Raw genomic sequence first — 27,880 nt, forward strand, 5'->3', positions numbered from 1 at the left:
ATTGGGCCCTCAGGTGTGCCGCTTCCTAATACCAATTTATCCGCTGGTACTGTGGGGTGAGTCATCACAACAGGGAGGAGGAGGAGAAGGAGGATGAAGAGGTTTTTCTGAATAGAGAAATAAAAATTGAGCCGACAGGAGTGTGAGGGAGTGGTGGGGCTTCTGCTCAATTGGGAAAAGGCGAGAGAACAAACACAAGATCATCGACTACAATTTATGGCCACAACTATGAGGAATATAATACACATGTGATTTTAAAACAAAAAGCAGGTTGTTCAAGTTCATGAATCTTTTAAAGTCGAAAGAAAGCGGTCCATCTATTTTATGATTCCCGTGACGAGTTAAGAATCACAGAATTTACAGTGCAGATCAGTTGTATACTTGGTTGGCTACCGACCAGAAAGACAAGCAGCTGTTGGCTTGGAAGCAGCCAAAATTAAAATGTGTTTTAAATCACGTCCAGTTAATAAGAAACAAAATCACCCTTAAATTTCATTAGGCCAGCCACACAGACAGGCACAGACAAACCCAACTGAGCCGGACAAATGCGAACAAATTACAGAAGGGGGCTGTCAAACTCACACCTGCAGTCTAAGTATGAGATAACTGATGTTATAATTATCAGGACGCAAGGTACAACCTAACAGCAAAACTACCGGTAATGTCAAACAGTTGGCCACTCGTGAAAACTGCACGTTTCATGCAGTGAGCCTTATGTGATTTAGTCAGGCTTCTGCTTTATGTGAGCAGCCATGTGTCCTCAAGCAGTTATCAATTATCTGGAAAACATCCCAAACTAGCATATGGAAGCTAACGACTAACGGTTAAAATTAAGAGGCATTCAGCCTCACTGTTTTTTGACTTGACACTAAACAGCTTTAACAACAGATTTGTTTGTTGGTTCCCCAGAATAAAATCAGACCAGGCCGATAGTGGTTGATGTTAGTGGCTAGCTAGCTAACATGTGGCTGTTGCTATTGCCTACAGCTGGTGAGGTAAATATAGTTGGGTTAAGTTAAGTCAATTCTCTCAATAGTTTGTCATGGCTTTCTAAATTGGTGGAAAAGGTAAACAGCTCTCTTCAGCATATAAATGCTCGCTTGGCCATATTAAAGAATGGAAGAATGTTTTGACTGGGAAATTCACTGCTTTGTACAATTGTGTGTGGATACGTTTAATCTACTTTCTTTTCCAGCGTGTGTTTAGTTTGGCTAAACTTTACTCTTGAAGTCAGCCAAAAGCAGGGAACAAAAACCTGATTTCGTAACATAATTCAACACAGATTTTAAGTCTGTTTTGTGAAAAGTGTGTGTGTGTGGGGGGGGGGGGGGGGAGATCTTTCTTGTGGGTGAACATTCCTGAGAAATTCAGAACATCCCACGTGTTAAAATGAGAAACACTGGTGTTTTATTTGTTGAGATGCTATTAGCGTTAGCATACTAGCTCTGACAGAGAACAGGAAGTGTTGGCCTTGACATGTCAGCTACTGAGAGAACAAAATGGGCTGTGGTTATTTCTAAGACAAAACACATAATAAATAAATGTCATGTTGCTATTATTAAAAATCAGTTCTGCAATAATCAATACTTGTTCTGGATTGTTTGATGCCTCTGCAGCAAAAAATAATAAAAAAAAAAATCATGTCCCTTTTGCTTATTTTGTTTTCGGAAAATGGATGGATGGATTTTTTGCAACACTTGAAAGCGGCAAAACTCAAGTGTCACCATAAGCAGAAAGTTTGGGTGTTGATGTGAGGCGCTTCATCAGCGCACATCACCTTTGTTTTCAACATGGTTTGGACACAAAATTTAAGAATTTATAGCTTTTGAAAGTAGTTAAAAACGTGACTTTAACCTGACATTCGTAACCAGGGAGGATTTATGACTGCTTTTGTCCACCCAGTGCACCAATGCGGTACATCTATAACCCTTCTGTTATACTGCAGGTCGAACTGACCCATTTTAACATTGAAAGCGAGTCAAATTAACCAATTTCCTGACAGATCATTCAGAATGAAGAGGCTCTTACTCAGATAGACAACAAGATGGGTCAATTAGCTTCTTGTTGGTGGAACATGACAATGTGTCCTAATCCTTTTGTCTACCTAGTAAACCAATGCAAATACTGCAGGCCAAGCCGAAATGCATTGAAGTCATTACATGATGTATTTTTTAATGATATTCTAAAATGCATTTGATGTATCATATAAATTCAGAATGCAGAAATGTTGACTGTGTTTTTATTTGAATATTATAAGCTCATTGTATTTAATGCATGCACCTTTTACCAGTTTTCACAAATCAAAAATCTTGCCAATAGTGCATAATGGCGTTGCAGTTTCTCAATTTAGGTATTCATTCAGAGGATGCATGGGTCACGTGACCTGTGATCATTTTGGGTGTAGCAATAGAAAATACAAACTTACTGTCAAGACACGGCTCGCAGATGGTCTGCTTGGCGCCGCACGGCCAGACCACGCCCTCGCCGGGCGGACACTCGTGGCAGCACTCGCCGTCCTTTGTGTATTGGCCCGAGTCGCAGGGCAGCTGCACCGCACGCTCGCTCTTGGACGCTGCCGATGCCACCTTGACGCGAAACGCACATGATACACATCAGCGACAATTGAAAGGAGATGGCATCATCAATTCTGTGAGCCGTCTTCATGGAGGAGTCTCACGAGAGTCCACTTCAATAAGTGACAAGTGGTTTCGCTTCTGCTTTGGATTTTTTTTGCAACATACAAGTTTGGGGAGTATAGTAATTGGATTATGTAATCGAATTACAACTAATCCCACTGCTCCTATCCACAATGACTGATGTACAGTGTGTTTGTGTGGACATCTTGTTAGCTTTATACATCATCGTGTTGGCTATAGGGATGTAACGATAACAGCGGTACAAAAACTGCTATTCCAAAAGTAAAGTTCCATCTTGTGTACTCTTTTGTCCTATTGCCCTTTCTTAAGAGCGTTTATTATTTATCTAAATGAATTTTAAAAGTACGGTAATCAAAAAATGTAATCAAATGTAGTTACTAGTTAGTTATATTACTTTGAGAACGTAAATGAAAAAGTTACACTATTACATTTTCAACAGGGTAATTTGTAACTGTAACCAATTACATTTCCAAAGTAATCTTCCTAACCTTGGCAACAAGCATGTGGAGTAAATGAGGCTATTGCGCAATACCAGCAGGAAAGTGTGGGTATTGAGCCCACCTCCAGGAAAAGGTTGGGTATTCAAACCAGGACCTGACTTTTTTTTCTTTTTTTTCCCTTTTTTTAGGCCAATTCCAAACAGTTGGGTCAAAAATAGAGCTGTCAAACGATTGAATTTTTTAATCACATTAATCACATTTTGGAAGTTTGATTAATCATGATTAATCACTTAATTAAAAGAGCTTTTTTTTTAATCAACATTTTTTACCTGCCAAATTTGAAGAGCACCAGTTATGTGTTAATTCTTTGGACATTTAATGTTACAAGTACGTCTTCAACATTTTTTGATCCACTGCACACTGTCGTCTTCCTCTTTTTCTAATCAGTTAATTATTTATATAATTGAAATTTTCAAAAAGATATATAACTCTAGTAGTTTGACATGAACAAATATTCTGAATGTCATTCCCAAACATTTATTTAACGCATGTAGTTATGTTTATTGCTCAAGCACAACTTGTGCTACCATTAACGTAATCATCCTTTTTTTTTTTTTTTTTTTTTACTTTCACTTTTCCACATAAAACGCAAACTTACAGCCTCTCCAACACGCCCCTCCTTTCAATGTGACATTTGCCTCTGATCCGCTTGCGCTTAGGGTGCGCTTGTTTTGCATTCACCCTGATTTCATGCTCGCTTTTAGGCACGAGCAGGTGGGAAGGAAGGGGGTGAGGTTTATTTCTAAATTGAATCCATGGCCCCCCTTTGGGCCAGCTGTCACAGCACAGCTGGTTGACAACGCGGACCCGCCAATTCTACCAGCTGTCAGTCAGAAAGTCGTCAAGCCATCGCTCTGTCAAGTTGCCATTCGCGGAGGCAAACTTGAACTGAGTGGGCTTGTGACGAAATGTCGGTGGTTTAAAAAAGTTTGCTCCTCCTCCTTTTGGATGGATGGATGAGTTGTGTGAGGAAAGCTATGAGTACAGACGATCTCTAACATGTCTTGTAGCTTTCCTAACTTTCCTAGCTTTCCTTTTCCCTTATATTGACACATTACATAGTCTACATTTTTATGAATAAATTCAAGGATGATTTAATTAAGCCACATTTTAATCATTCACTGACAATTTGATTAATTTGACATTTTTATGAGTAAATATCAAACTCACATTGCATTCACATCCATAATACTGCACATTAACTAATGATAAACAACATTTACCACAAGTGTGAGTATAATCCATTGTTTGGCCCTTCAAAAAATTGCCCTGGGACCGATTTGGGCCCAGTGGCACACAAAATCTTACATAATACTGCAACATATCACATAGCATCTATGTGTACTGCACATAAAATCGTGTAACATTCAGTGCAACAATTGTGGACCCTTAAGAATGACACATTTCGGGTCCCAGGCACAGTTTTTGGTCACCTTGCTTAATCATCTCACTCGTACATACGAAAATATATCAAATCACTGCACATTAATAACAAATCCCTTTTTGGACCATGAAAAAGTATTGCCCACTGACCTGTTTCGAGCCCCTGATCCACAGTATGAGAAACTTTGCTTCATCATGTAAAAAGTGAGTTTGCAAGCCCCCCAAAACAGACACTTCATTATAACGTGACAGTAATACACACGACATATATGATGTGGAAATGAAAAACATCTCTCTCTCACCAGATATTGTGGCTCTAATTTGATAAAAAAAAAAAAAAAAAAAAAAAACATGCCCAAGGATAAACAACCAATCAGGTCAATCCTATCGCAAGTGGGCAATGTAGATCACTCCATTAAGGATAAATTCGGTTCTGTGGTGACAAGGTCAACAGGTCTGCGTGAATCAGTCACACCCTCTGTCTCTGATTGGTTGTTTTTCTTTAGGCCTGCTGGTTTCTTGCATATCAAATTAGAGGAAAGAGGCAGCTGCTCGTATTCATCAAGTCCTACTGTCAAGTAATAATGTCAAATATCACAAAAAGTGATTATTTTTGGAAAATTTCCAACTTCCCCTTTAAACAATTTCCCACAGCACACCTAACAACCTCTTGCAGTTGGGAATCACTTATTTAAGTTAAGTTGAACTTGCTCAAAAAGGGAAATCTATTTTTCTGACTCTTAAAAAATTGTCTGGGAATCCAGTTTGGGCCCCCAGCCCACACTTTGGTAACCCTTGCTCAATCATCTGAAACCTTGTATGCATTTTGAGGCACGAAGTAGCAAAGAAGTCACTCAAACTCCAAAATAAAAAAGTGACAAGGAACTCACCATGGCGTACATGATCACAAGCGCGGGAAATGATGACATCCTGTTTGTGTATGTTGTCCGAAATAAGGCAAAGAGAAAAGAAGAAGATTTATGTTCTCATTTTCATCCCAAACTGATGTCTTCTTTTCTCTCGTCACTGCAGCATCAAGAGCAGGAGGAGAAGGAGGAGGAGGAGGAGGAGGAGGAGGAGGAGCAGTGTCCTGTCCGGAGTGCTCGGATGCAAGTGCAATGCAGAGGAAGAGAGTGAGAAGTGAGTCCCACTCGCTCTCTTTCTCCCTCCCTCTCTTTTTGCCTCTCACCCTCCCTTGCAGGTGCACCACATCGAGGTAATAAAGACACGCTGCAGTCACGACGCGCACGCGCCTTCCTTCCTCGCTTTACGACACATTACGAACGGAGTGTCGAAGACACGCGGCGCAAGAAGCCACATCACTTACCACCGTTGTTGTCCCTTGATCGCTTTGTAATTATGGACCTCAGGTGGATTTTTTCCATGGAAATATTTACTCTAATTCTGACTTGACAAATTAGACAACGGCACTTTCCTACTTACGAGATGATGTAATCGTGTTAAGAAGATGCAAAAAAAATAATAAAAATAATAAAAATACACACGGCAGACTAAACTGCAGATGTAGTACATAACTACTCTACATTCAAATGGAATGGGGGGAAGAAATGTTCTATATTTGCTGTATTGCATGCAGCCAGCAGCGCTATGTGTGCTGCATATTATGCATAGTTGATTTCGTCAGTGATTTATCCACATCAGTACCATCACCCACCATAAGAGGGAGACAATGATTATCTCATTCACACAAGTTTTGTCAAGTCTATTTTTAACGGCAAAAGCACTCAACAGATGTCGAAGAAAATAGTTATAAAATTAAATATACTCTAATAAAAGGAAACCTATTTCATCAAATCCTGTATTTAAATAAAAGTAACAACAAAAGTACAGAGCCTGAAATGTATTCCAGTACAATTATATCCCACACGTGTTTTGTTTACTTGGCACAATAAGGGGTAAATTTTACATAGTGCTCATAATGCGAAGAGAAAAGACGCTGTAAAGTGAGATGTGTTCCACAATAAATTATACATGTTGCCAAAATGTATAATAAATATAAATGTAATATATTTATTATATAATGCACAAAATAAATTATACATGTTGCCAACAGCCCGAAAATGCATCTTGCCTTCAGGTAGTGTGTTGTGCAGCTTTTTTAGAGTGCCTCATTGTCAGCCGCGAGTGCACGCACGCCACAGAGAAAAGGCGGGAGAGCGAGGGACAAACAATTTAAAAGTCTGACATGGCCGCCAGCAAGTGGTCAGGGTTTTCGCGCTGACACGGATGCTTTAGAGCAAGTGTCTCATAGTTGTGGTGTGGATTTTTCATGATTTTGAAGCCTCATTTTATATGTATGCATTTTTTTAGCATTCCAAATTGTCAGCGTTATTAATACCAACACACTTTTTAATGGTAAGTGTCAAGTTAATTTTACAGGGACTTTAAGGCCATGTGTGCAAGTACTGTTTTGATTTGTGAATTTATCAAATGCTAAAAATTAGCATGCTCAGCATTGACACAATTAACCCTCTGACTGTATATTTTGTTGACTCGGCGACCGACAACCCCCCTAACACACACCCCCGCCCTGGCACTGGAAACTGCAGAGGGAGTGATTTAGTTACATGGCTGAGATTCCTTATTGATCCCAGGAGGACAAGATCCACTTCTCAGAGACCCTCACCCCCCATGGGCACCTCTGAGTGACCTCCAGCCACTTCCTCAAATCTCCTCAAATCTCACTCTCACACACACTGGTCACTTAATCAGGTAAACTTGCAAGGGAGTCATGTTATGTTTTGATTGGAATGTGATTGTTTATTTGAATAGAATTTATCTTAAATGCAAAATAAAAGATGGAGTCATTTCATTAATTCAAATAAATATTGCCTAATTCATGAAAAATAATACAAGTAAAACTGATTGATAAAATGCAATTAATAATAATAATAATAATAATAATAATAATAATAATAATAATAATAATAGATTTGTAAATGTACTTACATTCAATAAACTTGTATTAATGCAAAAAAATGAAATACAGTACTGTACTCAATTTGTAATAACTTGACATTTAAAAAGGTGAATAGAATATTAAAGTTTAATAAAGTTATAAATGTTGGTAAAATAAATATAAATAAAGTTTAATAAAACATTTAACTACATAAAATTCACTTAATTATATTTGATTAATACAAGAAATATAAATAATATTCAATTTCATTACATCATTAAATTCAAAATGAAATTAAAACAAAAGATGCAAATAAAATGTGGTCCAATGTTGACAAGCAGGATTGAAAATAGATAAAAATAGATTTAAAAAAAAAAATCGAAGGCAATTAAACGAATGAAATAAATCCAATACAAATAAAATGAACAAAAAATCTGAAACAATAATAACAATTTAATTTATCACAACAGATTCACATACCATTGCGTAAATCATAAATAATGCAATAATTTCCCAAACTGTAAACATACTTTGAGGACCTTAGTATCTAAAATGATGTTGAATTTAGTCATGATCCATATTAGTATTATTTTTCAACACTTTTTTTTTTCTTTTTTTTTTTACACAGCTCCTACATATCATATTGTACAGTCAATAAAACGTCCTGGATCAGACACAAAAATGCATGAACCAGATTGCAACACCAGAGCTGAAGAATTCCAAGGAATGTGTTAGTGATCACGAAGTGGATATAAAGTACAGATGTGGGGAATCTTCACAGACAGTCTTCACCTGCTGCCATTTGGAACACTACACCAATGGAACGCAGCCATTTCTTCTTCTTTGGTTGCACCCAGCATGCATCGCAAGGCGCGCCGCCAAGGAATTGAAGCGCAGGCCAAGAGGGAAGATGGGGACGGGTGAGGACGGGGAGGCTCACCTGTGAATGGTTACAACGGTCTGGAAGCCAGAGTTACGCTTCCCAGTAACAACAGAGGAGCCAGACGCGCTCATCCGTGGCGAATGTAGATGAAGCGTCGACGTTACAAGCCGGGGGGATGTTAGCCAGACGCGCCGAGGGGCATCTTCATATTGTCATATTCATGGCCCGACGCCCCCGACTCCTGTCTTCAAAACTGAGCTCGGGTGTCAGGTCTTCAAAGAAAACGTAATGGAAGCCCGCGATGAATTAGCCGCTATTGTAGAGTGATGATCCAGATAGTCTTTCTCACCGTATTTCACGTTTATTTAAAACAGGGGCCAACATGGCCGCCGCAGAGGCCTTTTTATTTATGCTTCCTCAGTCTTTGAACTTTGAACTGCGTTTGGTTCAAGATCCTCCAGGTCAAAAGTTGACAAAAGGCTTTTCCCCCGTAGGAAGTCATGTCAAGTGAATGCTTCCGTTCCGCACTCAAATTATTGCCATCATAAACCATTTATTAACTATGCAGTCAATGCTTTAAGAGATCTACAGTCCTCTCCAAAAGTACTGGAACGGCAATTCCTGTTTTTGTTGTATACTGAAAAGAGTTGGCTTTCCGAAGCCACCCACTTCACAGGTGAGCGAAAGTATTGGAACGGACATTATTAAATGAATTTAATGTGAATAACTTTTCATCTTTGGTGGCATAACCCTCATTTGCAATAACGGCCTCAAACCTGCAACCAATTATCTTCACCCAACTGCTGCATTCTTCATTTGAAATGCTCTTCCAGGCCTTTGCCATGGCCTCTTTCAGTTCTTGTTTGTCTGTGAGTTTTTCCCTTTCAACCTCCTCTTCAGGAGGTAAAATACATGCTCTGTTGGGTTAAGGTCTGGTGAGTGATTTGGTCAGCTAAAGACCTTTCACTTTTTGCCCCTGATGCATTCCTTTGTTGTGTTTGTGCATTTTTTTCTGTAAATTGTCAGACAAAATGGTTTTCTAGACTTAGGAATTATTTATTCAAATTTTCTGCTACCATCATGCGTTTCAGCACCCATGCAAGTCCAAGCCATGACATTACCTACACATGAGCTTTTGAGTTTTGGATCAGAAGCAGATCCTTTATTTCTCCATTCTTTGGCCTTTCCATCATTTTGGTAATGGTTAGTCTTGGTCTCATCAGTCTATAAAATTTTGTTCCAAAATTTTCATGGCTCATCTTCTTACTAATTTACTAGTTTGTAAAATCCAATCTGGCCTTCCAATTCTTTTTCGCTGATGCGTGGTATGGCCTGTATATTTCCTGTAAGTCTTCTTCCAACAGTGCATTGTGATACCTTCACCCCTGCCCTGTGGAAGTTGGCAGTGATGTCACTGACTGCTGTCTTTGGGTGTTTCTTCACAGCTTTTCTGTCATCAGCTGCTGTTGAAATCTTGGCCGACCTGTTGAATTTATGTTGCATCAGTAGTTTCTTTCTTTTCATTCCAATCTGTTGTATTGGCTGAGCCCAATGTTTGTGCAATAGCTCTGATCGATTTTTCCTCTTCTCTCAGATTTCAAATGGTTTGCTTTCCTCACATAGGCAGCTCTCTGGTCTTCATGTTTGCTTAATAGAAAATGATGAAACCCAAAACAAAAGAAAAATGAGACCAATCTAATTTAATTTATGCAATACCTGAGCAATTAGAAATACACAAAAGGGGTTCTGTCCTGCGTTGTTTAACACATCTAGATGTAAATACCATGAAATAAAAGCTGAAATTCTTGACTTTTGTTTCAGAGTTGAGTCGTGTGTGGACATATGCATATAGTGCACACAGTGGACTTCAACTTCTCAGAGGTTTCAATTATTTTCTGCTCATCAGAAGCAAATGTATTTTGCGCATCCAACAAAACTCATTGCAGTTGTGCTTACCTTTCGTCTTTGACACGACAGCAGGTGTTTCTTGTGATTCACACAGTGCAGTGCAGTAGCCGGGCTTTGGCTGTCACATGAAAGTAGCCCTGGATCTTTACCCAGCCGAGCTGCCATTCATGGGCAGAGAAAGTTTGTAGTACTCTACTATAAGGAAATGGGGAGAAAGAGGCAGGAGGAAATGGTGATGGCAAACATCCCCCCCGGGTGGTGAAGTTCTTGCACAATGAGACCAATTTACAAAGCATTTACACAATGACAGAAAGGAGCTGTCTATTAGAAACAGACTAAATCCAAAATGTCCAACAGACTCAAGCGTTCAAAGCGACATTTTCCTGGCGGAGGTTTTAAAGTCGAAACAATGTGAGCAGCTGTTGCAGAATCCACGTCGCAAATTAGCTCATAAACCAGCTGGTTTACAATGCAGTTGTGCTACGATGTGCGTTATCATGCAAACTGAGACAAATTTATCAGTTACTCGATCTGTAATGTAACAGTTCGCCAACATTCACCTAAGATTCCTCTACAGGGGGTGCTCGTTTACGACAGTTCCAACATATAGCACTTGAAGGTTTTGACTGATGCAGTGTAATACCACAGAACTCACTGTTTTACATTTGGATGTGTTATATTTAAGTCCTGTAACTCTCTTTCATACACATAATTACAGTAATTGTGACATTACTACTGGCTTAGTGTGGATGTTAGTGTAGTGTTGTCACAACACTTCAGGCATTGTGTATTTAAACAAAGAGTGGTACACCATATGTGAATTGACAATATAAATATTCTCATGTGCATATATATATACAGTATCTTTTATCTTCTGTGAAGAACGACTAATTGTACTGTGGGTCATGATCTGACATTCCCTTCGTTTATATAAAATAGTATTTTTTAGGTTTAAATAAAATTAAAAAAAAAATTTTTTTTGTTTTATTAGGGTCAATTAGCGTTTGACCCATTGCATGTTTAGCTAAAGAGAATACTAGTTAAATGCAATTTAAAAAAAACAAATAGACAAAATGACCCCTTGTGAAAAAATATACTCTTTGCAGGTGAATGTCTGAGTGTGTATGCATGCATTTCTGTTTTTCACCACTGAACACCATCTGTATTCATTTGTCACCCTCTTCTTCTCTCATTATCTCTTTTTCCAGATGCTGCACATTTCTCCATGTACATGATATGCATGTCAATAAAGTTTTTGCATATGTTTCACTCAACCGAGAATGGAACCCACTGCAGTTTAATATAGAAATGGCTCATGAGGCCTCATCTGAAACAGTGGGGGTTTGGCATCTTGGCAGCCATCTTTGCTAATGTTTCCAGCCTTTTAATGGCCACACTTTAACATTCTTATCTGACAAAATTAGGTAATAAAATATTCACTTTTTGATGGCATACATTTTGATGGAATATATCATTCTATTGGTTCCCACACTTAAGTATTTGGTGTTGACCTTATTAATTTAAAATTTAAAAAAGGTTGGAAGCTCCTCGAACATGATCGGTATAGGAAATCAATCAATCATTCAACAAATAAATGATTAAAAAAAACTGCTAGCAGCTTAAACATTTGTAATGATAGTAATCAATCTGATGAAAAAAAAAAAGACAAAAAATGATTAGCAGGAGATTGGTGACAAAATGTGTTGGTTTTAGTGTCTTAATGTACAAAATTAAGTAATGTATTCTATTATTAATATACAGTATATGTGGTAAGCAGTTCAGATGCACATGCTGCTGTGGGCCACAGCTCACACTCACACACATGCTCCTTGACGTCAAACGCCACCCAACCAGGCCCTGCTAGCAGCTAAACAATATTTAATGATATGCAGTACAACCAGAAGTTGTTTGTTGTGCAACTTTACATTTTTAGAAATTACCTCTGCCAAGGATGTTGGTTTACATTAATAGTGACATGGCAAATTGCTGTGTCAGCAATATTTGCGGGCTTCCTTCCACTTGTCAACATAATGGCTTACTACATTCACACTGTTTGCTTGGTCGCAGGCCAGTTATTTCACTTAATTGTTTCCTGAACTTTGCCCTTTTCTCTCTCTGGATTGATGGTGTGCGCTCCATGGCATGTGTTGGTGTGTGTGTGTGTGCGTGCATGTTGGCCAGGTGGTGATAACAAACGTACCTCATTTACTTCACAGCCATCACCATCAAGACCATGTGACGTTTGGAATTAAAACCATTACCCAAGCATTCCAGAGAAATTGTTCCCATTGCTGTTATTGGCCGTTGCCAGACGTTCCCAAATGAACATTCCCACTTGGCTCCATTCATGATGAGTTTACTTGCTACCTTCATTGAGTTCCCCCCTCAATCGGATGCAAAGAAAATTGAAGCAATGAACATTACCTCGCAGACCCTTTTTCATGGCAATTCTTGAAAATCGTCAACTTTGATGCCATGCTACGCACACATTAGGTGCAAAGGCAAAAAGTGTAATTCCTCTGCCAAGGACACAAAACTTGGGGCTTGTTTAAGATAATCCTTTAGTGACAGCTCCAAATACGAATAAATTCTGGAATTCACAAAAAAAAAATGGCTTCTTTAAACTAAAATGGCTGACTTGTTCAATTCCGGATATGAGTCATTAAACTTTTTTTTGTGTCCACCCAATTTTGTGTTGATCAGTGAAATTGTTGTTGAGGGCTACCCCCAACCCCACAACCTCTCCCAACTGTCCAGGGGACACTACTTAGGGGAATCGACAGGCTGCTTTTCTGCTTTTTAATGGAGACGGATAAGTAGCAGGGAACCCCTGTGTGGCGAGGGGAGACTCATCATTCCTTGCTCCAAGGCAGTGGGACCATCCTAACGAGAGTGGGAATTGTATGAGGAGGAGGAGGACGGCACTGTGATGTGATTTAAGGGGGATGAATGTAGACCTACAGGGACAATGGGACTGCGGAGAGACGAGGAAAAAGACAAGATGGCCGAGTGATGGGAAATGACACAATGACGAAAAGCGTGCGGTTGCATGTAGTGTGAGCCTGTGTACTTTCCCATTATGATTATCAATCCATCCTATCCATCACTTTTGTACGTTGTGCTTAATTTATTAATGTTAAGTGAAAATTTGTCCTATTCAAATATATCATTTATAGTTAGTCATGTTGTTATTAAAAATAATCAAGTTATTAGATGTCATACATATATTTATTATGTTAACTTGGAGGACAACATTGCAATACCAATACCATTCCTTGAGGTTGAAATTACAGAATAGATAGATTCATATTCAGACTCTGTCACAAATTAAAAAAATAAAAATAAAAAATAAAAAAAGAAGAAGAAGAAGAAGAAAAGAAAAAAGAAAACTCACTTTCTGTCTCTATTTACAGTACATTAATCTGACAACAATGCATATCTTTTTTGTGTGTCCTCTTTGGAATAAGAGGACACATAATAATGTCTGCTTTGTGTGTGGTGTGTGTGTGGGGGGGGGGGGGGGGGGTGTTCTATATATCCCCACAATCCCAAATGAAAGCTGTAATAATTGTAAATGGATACCAGCGGTCTTTGGAATAACTTGAGCCGTATTTGATCACTTTCACGTCACCTGTGGTGAGCAGAAGGCCGTTGACTGGAATGCTTATACAACAGTACCACCTGGTGGAGAAATGAGTTCATATCACTCTAAGAGCCATAACAATAGGTATCGAAAAATATGCCTGTAGAAAGGTTATTTTTGATGACACTTTTATGTTTATTATTATGCTTGACTAAAAGCTTCAGGCAACACTGGCTTTAAACTCTACTTTGTAAACTGAACATAGGCTTCAAACCCTATTTTGAAACGTGAATATTGATTTGGAACCCTAACCTGGGCATGAAACCATAACCTTTGTCTAAAACCCCAAACCTTGATTCCTATGGCTTGAAACACTAATTTGAAACCCTAACTCTGACTTCAAGGACTATTTGAAACCTTGACCAGAAATCCAAACTCATTTTTGAAACCTGACTTTAAAACCCGAACTTTGGCTTGGAGTTCTACCTTGAAACGCTGACTGTCACTTGAAATCTTATTTGAAACATTACACCCTACTTGAAACTCAAACCCAGGCTTGAAACACTAACTAATTTGAAACCTTACTTTGAAACCCTCAACTTGGCTTGAAAACTTAACCCTGACCTGAAACCTTATTTTGAATCACCGGTCTAGGCTCAAAACCCAAATTGTGAATCCTTATTTGAACCATTAATTTGGGCTTTAAACCCTACTTCGGAACATTAATCTTGGCTTGAAACCTAAACTTTTACTTGTAACCCTAATTTGTAACCTCAACTCTTATTTGAAACTTCTCACCCAGGCTTGAACAGTAACTGTTGATTGAAACCCAAATTTTAAGAAATAACCTTTTTTGCCACCTTAACCTAATTTTAAGGCCTTAACCAGGCTGGAAACAGTCATTTGAAACCCTAACCCAGGTTTGGGATCTTGCATTCTATGGCTTGAAACACTAATTTGAAAGCTTAAGTCTGACTTCAAACTCTATTTTGAAGCTGTAACCCTTTTTTACAACCCTAACCCATGCTTAAAACTCAAACTAAATAAATTATTAAATATAGTGGCATGAAATTTGACTTTTTTTTTTTTAATTGTTGTGCAGGTGTACCTAATATTGTGTCTGCTGAGTGTTCACTGGTGTTCATTTTTGCATCTGATCTCCTGCATGAGCTTCCAGCTGAACGCCAGACTTCTCCTCACTTCCGCCAGGTCCTCACGGATCTCCTCCAGCACGTCCAGCTTGGAGAGTTTCCTATCGATGGACGAGAGCAGAAAATCCTCTGGGGCGACAGCGGCGGTACCCTCAGGCTGGGGTGATAGCGGAGGCGGAGTCAAGGCCTGCCACTCCCACAGCGTGTCAAAATAGGAGTCGATGAAGGCCTCCAGCTCCTCCAAACTGCTCCAGTCTCCAGTCTGGCTGCAGAGGGCGCGTTGCAGGCGGGCGTGCCCATTGGGAAGCGGGCCCTGGTGGGGTGGAGGCCCCACCAGGAGCATCATGGGAAGACCGGGTCGATCAACGTGGCACCACGCTGGTATGTTTACTCTTAAAGTTTGCAGTCTGTCCAGAAGCATGGCCAGCAAACAGGAAGTGGTGTTCCCCCTGTTCCATGCGGTTGGCGGAAGTGCAACTTGTTTGTCAGGTGATGAAGACTCATTTAAGTCCAATGAGGGACACTCACTGGCGGACTCACTGAAAGGCTCAGCGGGAGGCTCACTGCATTTCACTGCAATGCAAGCAAAAACTTTATTGTGAGGCGTATGTGACCCATAAACATACTTCTAACATATCCTAACCTTTAGCTTGAAAAACTCTTGTTTGAAACATGCACCCAGACTTAAAACCTTACTTTGAAACCTTAACCCAGCCTTGAAACCAGCTTGTGAAATCCAAGCCATTTTAAAACGCTAATTCAAAATCCGATGCTTGGCTTCAAACCCTAAACCTTGTTAAAATCCATCCATCCATCCATCCTTTTTCTTGACCGCTTATTCCTCCCAAGGGTCGTGGGGGGTGCTGGAGCCTATCTCAGCCGGCTTCGGGCAGTAGGCGGGGTACAACCTGAACTGGTTGCTAGCCAATCGCAGGGCACACAGAGACGAACAACCAACCATCCACACTCACAAGCACACCTAGGAACAATTCGGAGCGCCCAATGAACCTACAATGCATGTCTTTGGAATGTGGGAGGAGACCGGAGTACCCGGAGAAGACCCACGCGGGCACGGGGAGAACATGCAAACTCCACCCAGGAAGGCCGGAACCTGGACTCGAACCCGAGTCCTCAGAACTGGGAGGCGGACGTGCTAACCAGTCAGTGTCGCTGTGCCGCCCCCTTGTTAAAATACCTAACCCTAATTCGAACCCTAATTTCAAACCATAAACCTCGTTCAAAACCCTAACCTTACTTGAAGCTATAAACCTTGTTTAAAACCCTAACCCAAGCTTGAAACCCCAATTTCAAATGATAACCCTGACTTAAAACCCGACTTTGAAACCCTTAACACTGGCTTGAAAATGGCTTGAAACCCTAAATCTTGTTTCAAACCCGAACAAAAGCTTGAAATGCTATTTTCAAATGCTAATCCTGAATTGAAACCATCCCTTACTTGAAACGCTAATATAAGACATGAACCCTGGCTTGAAACGTTTACTTACCTTAAACTTTTCTTGAAACCCTAACCAGGGCTTGAATCCTTAATTTAAAAATGCTCAACCTTGGCTTAAAACTCTAACCCTCGCTTGACACCCTTACATGAAACCCTAAACCAGGCTTGACACTGAAAACTCAAATGCTAACACTGGCTTGAAATCCTATACTTCATTCAAAACCCTAACCCAGGCTTGAGACCATAATTTGACACCTTATCCAAGGCTGGAAGCCTTAATGTCACCATTTTTTTTATTTTTTTTAAACATAGCCATTTTTTAAAACTCGAATCTTGCCTTGATACCTTACCCAAGTTTGAGACCTTAATTTGAAGCATCATGTTCAACCCTGGCTTGAAGCCCTCATTTGAAACTCTAATTGCTTCTGTGACATTGTGTGTGTTGTTGTCGTTGTGTTCAAAAGACTCACAGTGCTGATGTTCATCACTGGGCATCAAAGTTGGACTCTTGCACAACGTGGCACTCACGCAGCATGGTGGCGCAGATGTTACTGTGGTTGTGTGACGCTCCGCCGCCAGCATGCACTCCACCTGTGCCATCAGCTGTCGCACCTGCGAGCCGTCTCCTCGCCGTTTGTTGTCCAACACGTGGTACCTGTTCCCGCACTTGGCCACCAGCCCCCTCAGCGCCGGCCCCTCGCTCTCCATCCGTTGTTTGATTCCCGTGTCGCCCAGCCAGTCGCCGTGACTGAACACCACCATGGCCTTGGCCCAGAGCCCTCCCAGCTGGGCCTCCAAGGCTTCTCCTTGGCCGTCGTTGAAGGCGGCACTGGCGTTGACCACCACCAGCACGGAGTAGGACGGCATCCTCTTCAGGAGGTCGGCGGTTAGAGGGAAGCCGCCCGGCGTGTCCAGTACCGTCACCTCCTGGCCACCCACGCGGGCCCCGGCGAGGACGCAGGATGTAATTGGGCGGTCGACGCGGAAGCAGTCATGGCCCAGCACAGTGTTGCCGCATGAGCTCTTGCCTGTTTTGCTGCCACCCACTAAGATGAGCGTCACTTGGGAGAGTGGGCGGGGCTTGTCTGAAACATCAAAATGCTGCTATGAGGGAGCTGTCCTACGGCCCCAATTGTTTTGTTTTTTTTCTTTTTTGCTTTGACTAGCTGAAATTTTAATTTATGCTAACCAGTCCTATATCTTGTCCTCCCTCATCTTTTAATTTTCTTTTCACCCTATGAAAAAGACTTATAGTCGTAGTTATTTTATCTTTACACTACATGTGTTCAAATTCCATTGATTAAAATGTTACAGTACAGCATGACTAATGATGCTAATAATTAGCATGTCTCTGGCATTTTCTATTGTGTGTTAGCATAAAGCTAGTGTTGGCAAAGTTTTTGCTCTCAAACCAGAGACAAAAAAATGGTCAAATGACGGCTCGTATCAATAATTTTTTAAAAATGAGTGACTCCTATCTCAAGGAACCACTGTACATGCTTTACTTGTAAGCCAAGGTGAGGTACCACGACGTTGTCTCACCAAGGTGCGTCCTGGCGTCCCTCCTCCATAGCTCCATCTTCATCTTCCTCTCCGCGGCTCTCGCCTCCTCCACCCTCATCGTCGTCTCCAGCTGTTCCTTCTCTTTGCCAACCGTCCACCAATGTCCACCGCCGCAGCCAGCCACCATCTCCTCAATCTTCCCCAGCAGCTCCCTTACCTGAAACCCGTCACCGGCGGTCCTGCTGTTGAGCACGTGGGTTCGATTCCCGCAGCGCTCAGCCAGCCACCGCAACGGCTCGCCCTCACTCTCCACGTGCTGCTCAGCGGTCGTATCGCCCAGCCAGTCACCGAAGCTGAACAGCAGTATGACCCGGCTCCAGACGTCAACACCCAGTAGCTCCAGGTGGTCCCGCACTGCCCGCCGGTACGTTTCGGAGAAGGCGCGGTCCGGGCGCACCACCAGCAGGAAGGCGTGAGGGCCCGGAGCGCAGAAGTAAGGGCCCAGTCGGATCTGATGGCAGTCGAAGGCGGCAGTCTCGTGGCCGAAGAAGTTCATCCACCAGCCAGGCGTGTCCACCACCGTCAATTGCCTCCCGAAAGCCGCACTTCGACCCACCGCGCAACGAGCTGTCCTGCCCAAGGGCTGCAAACCCTGGTCCCGGCCCAGGATGGTGTTCAGAGAAGATGTTTTTCCGGAACCTTTCGCTCCCAGAAGCACAATCCTGATGTCAGGCAGAGGGCGAGCCCGCTCTGGAAATGTTGGATGCAAGCTGTCTTAAAACACTATTTTGAAATAATAACTCAGGTTTGAAACAATTTTTAATCCGTAGACAAACCCTCACTCTGGCTTGACATCTCAATTTTGAACTCTCACTTTTATTTGAAAGTCTAATCTATTTTGAAACCCTAATCTGAACAATGTAACACGAGTTTGAAGCCCTTTTTTTGAAAACCTAACCTTTGTTTGATGAAGCCCTAGTACTTAACTCCAACCCTGTCTTGAAACCCAAAGTCTAAAACCATACCTGGCAGTAAGATGAAACATGGCCTATAGGTAGTTTGACTTTCTGATTTACTTGCTTGGTGCTTGTTCAGTGATTTGCGCACTTTACAGAGCCAAATTCAAACAGCCTATTAGCAGGGTTGAGGAATCCAGGTCCAGTAAGTAAAAACCCTGCCACCGATTGGATTTAGCCACAGGTGCTTCTACTTAAATGGCAGGTAAACGTTAATACGTTAATATTCAGGGTTTGTTCTCTCTGGACCTGGATTCCCCAACCCTGCCTATTAGTTGTATGCCTTTGGCGTATCTTTTCAGGGCAAAATTCCCTGCTCAATTTACGTCTATAGGGCCTCACACACCAATGCTCATGAGCAGAACTAAATCTGTAAGCGAGAAGTTCTGAGAATTGGTTGAGTCAAGTCATTAGCTGTTACAAGCTTTGAAGGAAAAAGTAGAACCAGTTAGTAGAAAATTGTGATTAATCGCGATTAATTACAGAAAATTGTGCGATTAATTAGTTAAAATGTAATTGTTTGACAGCACAGATAGATAGATAGATAGATAGATAGATAGATAGATAGATAGATAGATAGATAGATAGATAGATAGATAGATAGATAGATAGATAGATTGATTGATTGATTGATTGATTGATTGATTGATTGATTGATTGATTGATTGATTGATTGATTGATTGATTGATTCTCCTGGCTGGTCAATCACACTTCTAGTGTATGTGCCCTGAGTACGTAGCTTGCGTAGGCCTCTACGGTGTTTATAAGCGCCAAGACTTCTTCCTACTGTAGCTAGCTCCTCGCGTGTGTTCAAAGTTAACCAACAATGGCAGAGAAGGACACAGGACCAGCGAGCCGGAAAAGAAAGACTGTTTTTGAGGTTGCTGAACGGAGGAGACAAGGACTGGAAAGAGGGAGGCCAAACAAAAGTCATTTTGTTTCAGCGATGCCGTGAGCTAAAGCAGCAGAGAGGTCTGAAGACGGCTACTTTGGTCACAAAGTTTATGTTGGTCAGGTAACTAGTTTACTTTTGAGTAAGAATTATACTTTATGAAGCTTGTTAACATAAAGTTGCATAATAACACCAGCGTCAATGCAGTTTGTTTATTGATGCAACATTTCCTACGTAAAAAGCTGAGGGGAGTTTTCGCATGCACACTATTGAGAAAACCACAAACAGCTGTTGAGCAGAATCATCTCTAATACTGACTTCAAACCTTCATTTCTCTTTCTTAACTCTAACCTTGGCTTGGAACCCTAACTTTGGCTTCTTACTATACTTTTAAACATGAAACCCTACTTTGAGATACTTACCTCTCATAAAGGCTCTGTGAGTTTTCCTTTTCAAAAACCTGGCGTGGGCGTCGTCCGCCACTCGTCTCTTCTCCTCCGCTACAGCAACACAGATGCTCTCCGCCATCTCAAACACTCCGTTACCATTGGCGGCAACCAATCTCTGGATGTTCTCTATTAGATCCGAGATTTGACTTCCATCACTCAAGTCAACGAGTTGACACCGCTGTCCACACTGACTCCTCAGCCAACTCAGGGCCTCCGACCCTTGACCCTCCAACTTGAGCTTGGGCCCCCCTGGTGAAGCGAAGACCACCAGGCAGTGGCACCACACCCGGGGCCCCAGCAGGCCCACGTGCTCCTCCAGGGCTCTGCGGCGCCTCTCTGTGAAGGGCGAGCCAGCTTTGAGTACCACCAGGAAGACGTGGGGTCCCGGGGAACACAGGGTGACGCTCCCGAGGATCTCCCGGCGCACGGCGCGGGGGGTGTCCTCCACACTGAAGTCGCACCACCAGCCGGGCGTGTCCACCACCGTCAGCCAGCGCCCGCCCACCTGGGCCAGCCGCCGCAAGCATGACGTCCGCTCCTTGGTGGCGAATTCATCTTTGCCCAGGAGGAGGTTCCCCAGGGAGCTCTTCCCCGAGTTCCTGCCTCCAAGGAGGACCACCTTCAACTGGGGGGTACACCAACCGTCCACTAATAAGACACATAAAAAGCATTTCAGGAGGAAGTAGTTTTATTGGGAAGAACCCATTTTTGGGACCATAAGTGGGAGTTGGATTTCATAGCCCCATTATACATTCATCCAAATATAAATATTAAATGGGCATGTTTACTGCTCATTTTAGGATTTGGGTTTTATTGAATGAGTCACTTTAGCTTTATAAGAAAGAACCCTTTTTAGTAGCTTCAGTAGGTGTTACATTGAACATATCTATTTCATTTATACACTAAAAGTGATCATGTTAAATGTTCATTTCACCATTAAAATTGCTATTATAGTCATAGTGTGTTTAATGCTCATTTTAGGCGCAATTTTGGCTTAATCAGGAAGGAACCGTTTTGGTAACGTTGGGTGTTCTATTAATGACCACTAGGAGGTAGCATTTACCAGCCAAATTCAAAGAAAATGTTTTTAGTTAAAAGTTTATACGTTAATAAGTTATGCCATTTTTTTTTCAAGTTTGTCTTATTATTATCATTCACATTTTTATATGTCTACCTATTTTGCTACTAGTTATATAAAATTAAAATTACAAAACTTGTAAAGTAACACATTTGATAAACATACCTGAATATTTGTGAATATTTGACTACTAACAGTATGACACTACCAAATGGAATACAGGCTTTTTATGAACGTTGTGAAGTCATTGACCCACGAGTGAAGGCATATGCACCATCTTGAAGCAGTCAAACCTGTACGTACAGTACATATGCTGTTACATAATTTTAACATTCTTCCCCCCGTCACACCGACAGAGGGCTCAGCACTTGGCAGATAATTAACATAGCTTCTGAACATTCTCACAAAGGCACAGAGTTTGACTTACCCGTGGATTGCTCAATGGTCGCCATTATTTTCTTCTTCGAAACATAAACACAACATGTCACGTTTTCTCTGCAAAACATGTGAGCCAAACTCTGTTCAACCAGACCCCACCATTCCCAATTTTATGCCTTTATGGAGGTCTGAAGGTCGCTCGAAAGGACCACACGCGATACACGCCTCTGGGCAGCAGGGTGACAAGCCACCTTAACTTGTAATTTCTCACATAGGTTCAACTCAATACATTTTATTCTAGAAAACATGTTTTTGTTGCAAGTCTAACTAAAACTTGTTGAATGTGTGGTTGTTTTTTAAACAAACATTTGATTTTGTTTTTTTGATTTTTTCATTCAAAAATTTCTTTGATTCAACTTTGAAATAAGTGCTTTTTGTGGACAGTGAAGTGAATGTAATATAATCATAATCTAAACATGTGGTTTGCTGGCTTTATTCTTTTGAAAAAAAATAAAAAAATAAGTAAACAACTACAAACTGGTGTTGTGCATGCTTGTGTTCAACTCAATTTGACATCGACAAAAACCCTTCTGTTTAGACGACCACACAAAATGCCCCGAGATGACACTCTAATGGGCATATCTCCACTAATTACTGGCCTATCATGGGTGAATGGATGGATGGATGGATGGATGGATGGATGGATGGATGGATGGATGGATGGATGATGGATGGATGGATAGATAGATAGATAGATAGATAGATAGATAGATAGATAGATAGATAGATAGATAGATAGATAGATAGATAGATAGATAGATAGATAGATAGATAGATAGATAGATAGATAGATAGATAGATAGATAGATAGATAGATAGATAGATAGATGGGACAAAACACCAATTTACAAGGGAAGTGACACAAAGTGAGCAGATACGTGTTCAAATACACATCTTTGTTGCCAGTGTTTTATTATCAACTGTGGTTAATTTTTAGACTTGCATTACACTTTAGAACATTTTACACTTTCTCAAGTTTTTATTATGGTGCAAGTGACTTTAGAACAGATCGTTCCCATTTCTAATACTTCCCGTGGGGGTTCAATTGTCAAGCCCACATGTGCTTGACTCATTACTGAGGAAAACAATAATATAAGTCGTCTCATGTGAGAGCGTCACCCACCGCCATCACACACACACACACACACACACGCATACACACGCAACTGTTCTAGAGCCCAGTGAAAGACTTCATTGACGACGTCCGCTTTGAATCTTCCCGACTCGCTCTTCCAATTTCACACAGACCATGTTACGCTCTAACTGTGGTGAGAATCTTGACCACCAAACACACGAGAAGTTATTTTATTCGGTATCTCTTAAGTGTGGTATAATTGTTAATATATTTACCTTTTTTTTTTTTTTTAAGTAGGCTGAGCTATAGTCACTTATTGGCAGCTGTCGGAAAAATTACAGCACACCTGAATTTTGGAACTTACGTGTTATCGTTCAACTTTAGTTATACCCTACCCTACTTCTGGTCAAAAACCCAAAAGTGACAGTTTTCTGTCTTCCCGTAGAAAACAAACAAACAAACAAGCAAACAAACAAGCAAACAAACAAACAAACAAACAAACAAACAAACAAACAAACAATTACCAAACAAACAAATACATAAATTAATAAATTAATAAATTAATAAATTAATAAATTTATAAATTTATAAATTAATAAATTAATAAATTAGTAATAGCCAAACAAACAAACCCTCTAATCTGGACAGCTAACTTTTGTTTTTCGAAATTCCGGGAGTACCTGAAGGCACATTTCGCGAGAGTGTTGTGATTGTGTGTGGTGGGTGGAGTAAAGAAGTGCGCAGATGTGTAACGAACTATTGGAGTTTCATTTAAACCTCAGAAAAGCAACCCTTTACTACTTCTACTATGGAAGTAGTGTTACAAATTCAGTTGTAAAACAAACGTGGGAAATATAGAGTATAAAGAGCCACCGGTAACTCCTTGTGACAGACGTCGTCCCTGTCACGTGAGCTTTGCGTTTGCCCCAGTGTCACTACAGCCCCGCCCCTTACGAAGACGATATACAGTACTGAAGCTAAGCAGCTATTGGCTACACTTGTGCAAGCCTGTGTTGAAACGCGGAGATCGTCAGCGAAACAAAAAACATGGGAGTGGTGACAATACGAGTGGAATACTGGTAACCTTACAACACCATAACGCTCTTTATGTTGTGGAATGTATTTGTACCGTTGTGTGTGGCTAACTGCTAAGCTAACCGAGTTTCTCCATCATCCTCCAGCGGCAACTGAGGCTACGAGCCCCGTTATCGGGAGCTCGCCCGAGTCGTCAAGGACGAGTTTCCCGATGCGGACGTGTCGGGCTTCGTGGGCCGGAGAGGTAAATTATTAAAGCAACTATAGCCTGAAGTGTGATAACAGATATAATTAAAAGTCCCACCCTCTGTCTTTTATAGCCAGTTTTGAGATTGAGATCAATGGGCTGCTGGTTTTCTCCAAGCTGGAGCTTGGAGGATTTCCATATGAGGATGACGTAAGTAGGTTTTATCTTTTTTTTTTCTTTTTTTTTTTCTTCTCCAACCCACGTAAACGGCGAGGTTCCGCCCTACGACGTCGACGACGTTAATCCATTATGTACGTACGTAAGTCTGAATGCGCCGTAGTAAAGTGATGTGCAACCTTTATTGAGACAAGGAACATATTACTCATGGAAGAAATTTCAAAAGTGATTCACAAGTTAATTTTGTACCTTCTGTCTTCAAGTCAAAACACTGTTGATTGTTCTGCCTGTTACTGTACATGTTTGGCATAAATAAATTAAACAAAAAACATTTTTAAACACATTGATTTTATCCAAATAAGTGACAATGTATGATTATGATCCCATGGCACACCTGATTATCTCCCAGAGCAGACTAATTGGGAATCACTGCCATAGTCTATCAACCAACGCTAACGCAGTAGTTAAGTCAGAACCGCTAAACATTAATAATCCATAATCAAGGCAGACATTACATCTCCAGTGGTGTTGTGAGGGTCCCATAGTCCTTTTTTTGGGGTCACAATGATCCATAAACATTTGTGGTATGCAGTGTTCAGTGAGTCGTCAGTCACACCCCTGTTACATTTTTTGTTTACAGCACATTTACTTACTATTGTGTGCATGTGTGAAAGAAGAGCCGCAGTATTGATGCATTTTTCAGCCGTTTATGGAATGTTGTGAGAACCAGTGAAACACATAAAAGAAGACACAGGAGCTGCTCTGACACACTCTCACTGAGGCACTCGTACCCACCCTACCAGGCCCCGCCTCTTACAAGCACATGCATGGGCAGTATTTCTTATACATTTTTTTTGCTTGATTTGTATTTACATACCTTTTAAAAAAAATTGAAAGTGTGCAAGGTAAAGGTCTTTTTCATTAGTTCTTGTTTCAAAACATCCAGACTCTCAATCTTGAAATGACAATTATTCCACAAATACAGTTATTAAGCTAAGTGATAGAATAGATGGAGTTTTATAGCACTTCTCAGACAGTGGTGCATTCAAGGGCATTCATAGGTTTCTTCTCTCAAGCTATTTTTAACACTTCAAATGCTTAGTATTGTGTAAAAATAATGTGAAGACAGGCCGATTGTTTCGCACCTGCAAAAGCCATCGCTCTCGGCAATCATACAAACTCCACACAGGAAGGCAGTTAAAAGAACCCTCAATATTTAAAATGGCAACACAAACAAGCAGGCTTGTAACCTTTTTGTTTGTTTGTTTGATCCTGCATTTGTCCAGGTAATGGAAGCCGTCCAGAAATCTCACGACGGTAAACCTCTGACGAAGATCACCAAGAGCCGCGCGCCATGCGTTATCATGTAAATAAAACTGGCTTAAAAGGACGAAAACTGACTTTCTCCAACAGTTTCCTGCTTAAAAAAAGCTAACAACAACCACATGAAGAAACAACAAATATGGACTAAGCAGTCCTTTTTGGGAAAGCCCAGTTCATCTCCCCCTCGTTCACTCTTGACGCCGAGCCGCTGGGCCACTAATGACTAGCACCGCCTCAAAATAAGGCACGGGGCCATGCTACGATGAATTCTCATGCCCGGCTGTTCTTCAGCTCAGGAGTGGTCAACGGGGAGGGCGGGTTTTGTTTTAATTGAATGCAAGGTCAGTAATAAGTAATTAACATGCTTTTGTCTTTTTTTTTAATAACGGTTTACAGATACTGTAGTTGTTTTGGTGTTTGCAATGCCGGAATTGGATTGGTTGAATAAAATCTTTGCTTGCAATGCTGTTTACACTCTGATTCCCTTGAGGGACATCAACTCCCCAGCCTTGGCGACCATTCCCTCTCGTGTAAAGATGTTTTCCTTCCCAGCAACAGGAGCCAGTCAAAAATGAGTCCACAACTTCAAAATGATTCCAGCTCTCATTTAATCATTAAGCAACATGAGAGATTAGACTTGTAGTGGAACACGGTGTAGCTGAAAAATCCAGTGTTCACTCTAGGGGGCGCTAGGTTGTCAGTCAACTAAATGCCCAGTGTCATTTTTGCTTTTCAAGTTTTCTCCCTCTTGAGCATGAAATATTTTTCCTTTTACCCACTAGAATGTAAATCACCAAACGAATTTTTGTTTTCAAAATATTGTATGAATATCAATTGTCATCTTTTCTACATAGGTCATGAAAAGGAAACTGCATTTACTTGAAAATTCAGGAGGGCCATGATTAATTGAATCTGGAAGTTTATTGTAAAAAGTATATATATACATATATATATATACTGGACGTTTTTGACATTCTAACCATTTTTATGCAAATAAATGCTTTAAAGAATAGTTGGGTGTTTCTGTTGTCAGTGTTTTATTGAAAAAAAAAAAAAAAAACATATTACTATTAGGGGCGGTATGGTTTATGACTGGTTAGCACGTTTGCCTCCCAGTACTGAAGACTCGGGTTCGAGTCCAGGCTCCAGCCTTCCTGGGTGGAGTTTGCATGTTGTGCCCGCGGGGGTCTTCTCCGGGTACTCCGGTCTCCTCCCACATTCCAAAGACATGCATGGCAGGTTAATTGGGCGCTCCAAATTGTCCCTAGGTGTGCTTGTGAGTGCGGATGGTTGTTCATCCCTGTGTGCCCTGTGATTGGCTGGCGACCAGTTCAGGGTGTACCCTGCCTACTGCCCAGAGCCAGCTGAGATAGACTCCAGCACCCCCCCGCGACCTTTGTGAGGAGCAAGCGGTTCAGAAAATGGATGGATATTACTATTTTTAAAAAAAAACTACATAGCAAAATCAGAGAAACAGTTGTGCAATATTTTTACATTATCTAACAAGTCAGAACTCTTACAAAATCAATAGAACTAAAAACACACAAAAAAAAATTCATTGCAAAAGAAATGCAGATTGTGCATTTTTTAAATATGACATTTAAAACATTTTCATGAAATTGCATCATTTATATTAAATACTGAAAAATTCAAGTAAAATAAAACGTGAAAAGTAGGTGATATATAAATAAAAACTGGAACATTGTGTTGTATCTAAAACACCATCCGTTCATAAATTGCACATTATTTGCATAGTATGAAAAATATTCAGATAAACATAAAAAATAAAAACATGTTTAAAAAAAAAAAAAAAAAGCATGCATTTTCTATAACATTTGTCCTGATTAGAGTTTCAAGTGAGCTAGAGCTTATCCTGAATGACTTTGGGAAAGTGGCAATGTACATCCAGGACTGGTTATTTAGTCAATTGTAGGAATTACAAATGAAGTTTAAAAAAATATTGAAAATTATATCTAAAAAGACACACGTTAATACAAATTTTAAAGTAAGATGTTTTTTGTTGTGTTTATTTAAGTGCACATATACTTTTAATAGATGACCATGATTAATTGTTGGAACTCCGAACAAACAACTTGGAAATTGTCTTAACATTTGTTGGAAAATTCAAGCATTAATTCAGTGGCTGACGGGTCACTTGAGAACCCTTTTGTGGAACATATATAGAAATACGGAATAATTCAAACATGCCCTTCAAACATGGCTAAAGTGATTTTTTACTCAACATTTCCCCGATGCTTGTTTTTG

At 40.6% G+C, this 27,880-nt stretch overlaps 3 protein-coding genes across 3 annotated transcripts in view; 1 reads left to right on the top strand and 2 right to left on the bottom strand.

Moving 5' to 3' along the window:
• Nucleotides 1-5,645, bottom strand: part of ngfra (nerve growth factor receptor a (TNFR superfamily, member 16)) — a 40,402-nt gene extending 34,757 nt beyond the window's left edge. Inside the window, exons 1-2 of the mRNA XM_077494343.1 lie at nt 5,431-5,645; nt 2,426-2,585 (exon numbers count right to left, since the gene is read on the bottom strand). Of these exons, the coding sequence (XP_077350469.1) occupies nt 2,426-2,585; nt 5,431-5,469 (199 nt within the window). The 5' untranslated portion in view covers nt 5,470-5,645. The remainder of the gene's footprint in view (nt 1-2,425; nt 2,586-5,430) is intronic.
• Nucleotides 5,646-14,965: 9,320 nt separating this feature from the next.
• On the bottom strand, nt 14,966-20,966 carry LOC144000516 (GTPase IMAP family member 8; the record flags this gene model as incomplete). Its single annotated transcript, XM_077494342.1, has 4 exons — nt 14,966-15,558; nt 16,912-17,526; nt 17,984-18,694; nt 20,276-20,966. Coding segments are annotated over 4 exons (2,610 nt in total), but the record flags the coding sequence as incomplete, so codon positions are not given.
• A 2,836-nt stretch (nt 20,967-23,802) lies between these two features.
• LOC144000548 (migration and invasion enhancer 1-like) lies at nt 23,803-26,078 on the top strand. The gene is made up of 4 exons (XM_077494344.1): nt 23,803-23,972; nt 24,075-24,172; nt 24,249-24,325; nt 25,579-26,078. The coding sequence occupies exons 1-4, from the start codon at nt 23,941-23,943 to the stop codon at nt 25,660-25,662; spliced, it is 291 nt and encodes a 96-aa protein (XP_077350470.1). The 5' UTR covers nt 23,803-23,940; the 3' UTR covers nt 25,663-26,078.
• Nucleotides 26,079-27,880: the final 1,802 nt, after the last annotated feature.

Source organism: Festucalex cinctus, chromosome 1, assembly GCF_051991245.1.
Source record: "Festucalex cinctus isolate MCC-2025b chromosome 1, RoL_Fcin_1.0, whole genome shotgun sequence".
Classification (NCBI taxonomy): domain Eukaryota; kingdom Metazoa; phylum Chordata; class Actinopteri; order Syngnathiformes; family Syngnathidae; genus Festucalex; species Festucalex cinctus.